This window comes from Rhincodon typus, chromosome 49 (assembly GCF_021869965.1).
Source record: "Rhincodon typus isolate 14 chromosome 49, sRhiTyp1.1, whole genome shotgun sequence".
Classification (NCBI taxonomy): domain Eukaryota; kingdom Metazoa; phylum Chordata; class Chondrichthyes; order Orectolobiformes; family Rhincodontidae; genus Rhincodon; species Rhincodon typus.
Window position 1 is genome coordinate 3,865,464 of NC_063380.1, and position 621 is coordinate 3,866,084.

The 621-nt window shown below is 54.6% G+C and overlaps 1 protein-coding gene across 1 annotated transcript in view; it reads left to right on the plus strand.

Moving 5' to 3' along the window:
• The window catches only part of LOC109938585 (phosphorylase b kinase gamma catalytic chain, liver/testis isoform-like), a 10,780-nt gene that overhangs the window by 9,259 nt on the left and 900 nt on the right, over positions 1-621 (plus strand). The window contains exons 4-5 of the mRNA XM_048620921.1: positions 118-172; positions 368-433. Coding sequence (XP_048476878.1) covers positions 118-172; positions 368-433 — 121 coding nt within the window. The remainder of the gene's footprint in view (positions 1-117; positions 173-367; positions 434-621) is intronic.

Below are 621 nucleotides of genomic sequence, written 5' to 3' on the forward strand. Positions count from 1 at the left end.
GCCCCCCCCCCCCCCCCCCCGCCACCCGGTGTTGGGCTGGAGCCTGGGCGTTAGGTTACGGTCCTCGCTGTAAACTTATATCTTAGCTAACTCTGACGTTTTCTTCCCTCTCTACAGTCACACTCATTGACTACTACACCTCTGAGACCGTTACCTTCCTCGTGTTTGATCTGTAAGTATCAGGAATTTGCAGTCCCCAGGTGACGGGTAGTCCCTTCCCCCTCTCACAACCTTCCCCAGAGCTGTCACACCTCCCCCCTCTCAGCCCCACCACACAACTACCCTAACCCCAGCTCAGCACCCTGTTTGCCGGGCACACTGTCAGTGCGGGATGGAGGGTAACCTCTTCCATTTCCTTTTCTTACAGGATGAAGCGAGGGGAGCTGTTTGACTACCTCACTCACAAAGTGGTGCTGAGCGAGAAGGAAACCAGGTAGGGAGAGAGAAAACGATAAGATCTGCACTGGCCTGACATTAGTGGGGATGCTGAAAGGACGAAGTGTCCCCGGTTAATGTACCTCCCTGAGAGAGAGAGGGAACTGAGAGACACCAGTCAGTGTACAGGTATCTCCCTGAGAGAGAGGGGACTGAGAGACACCAGTCAGTGTACAGATATCTCCC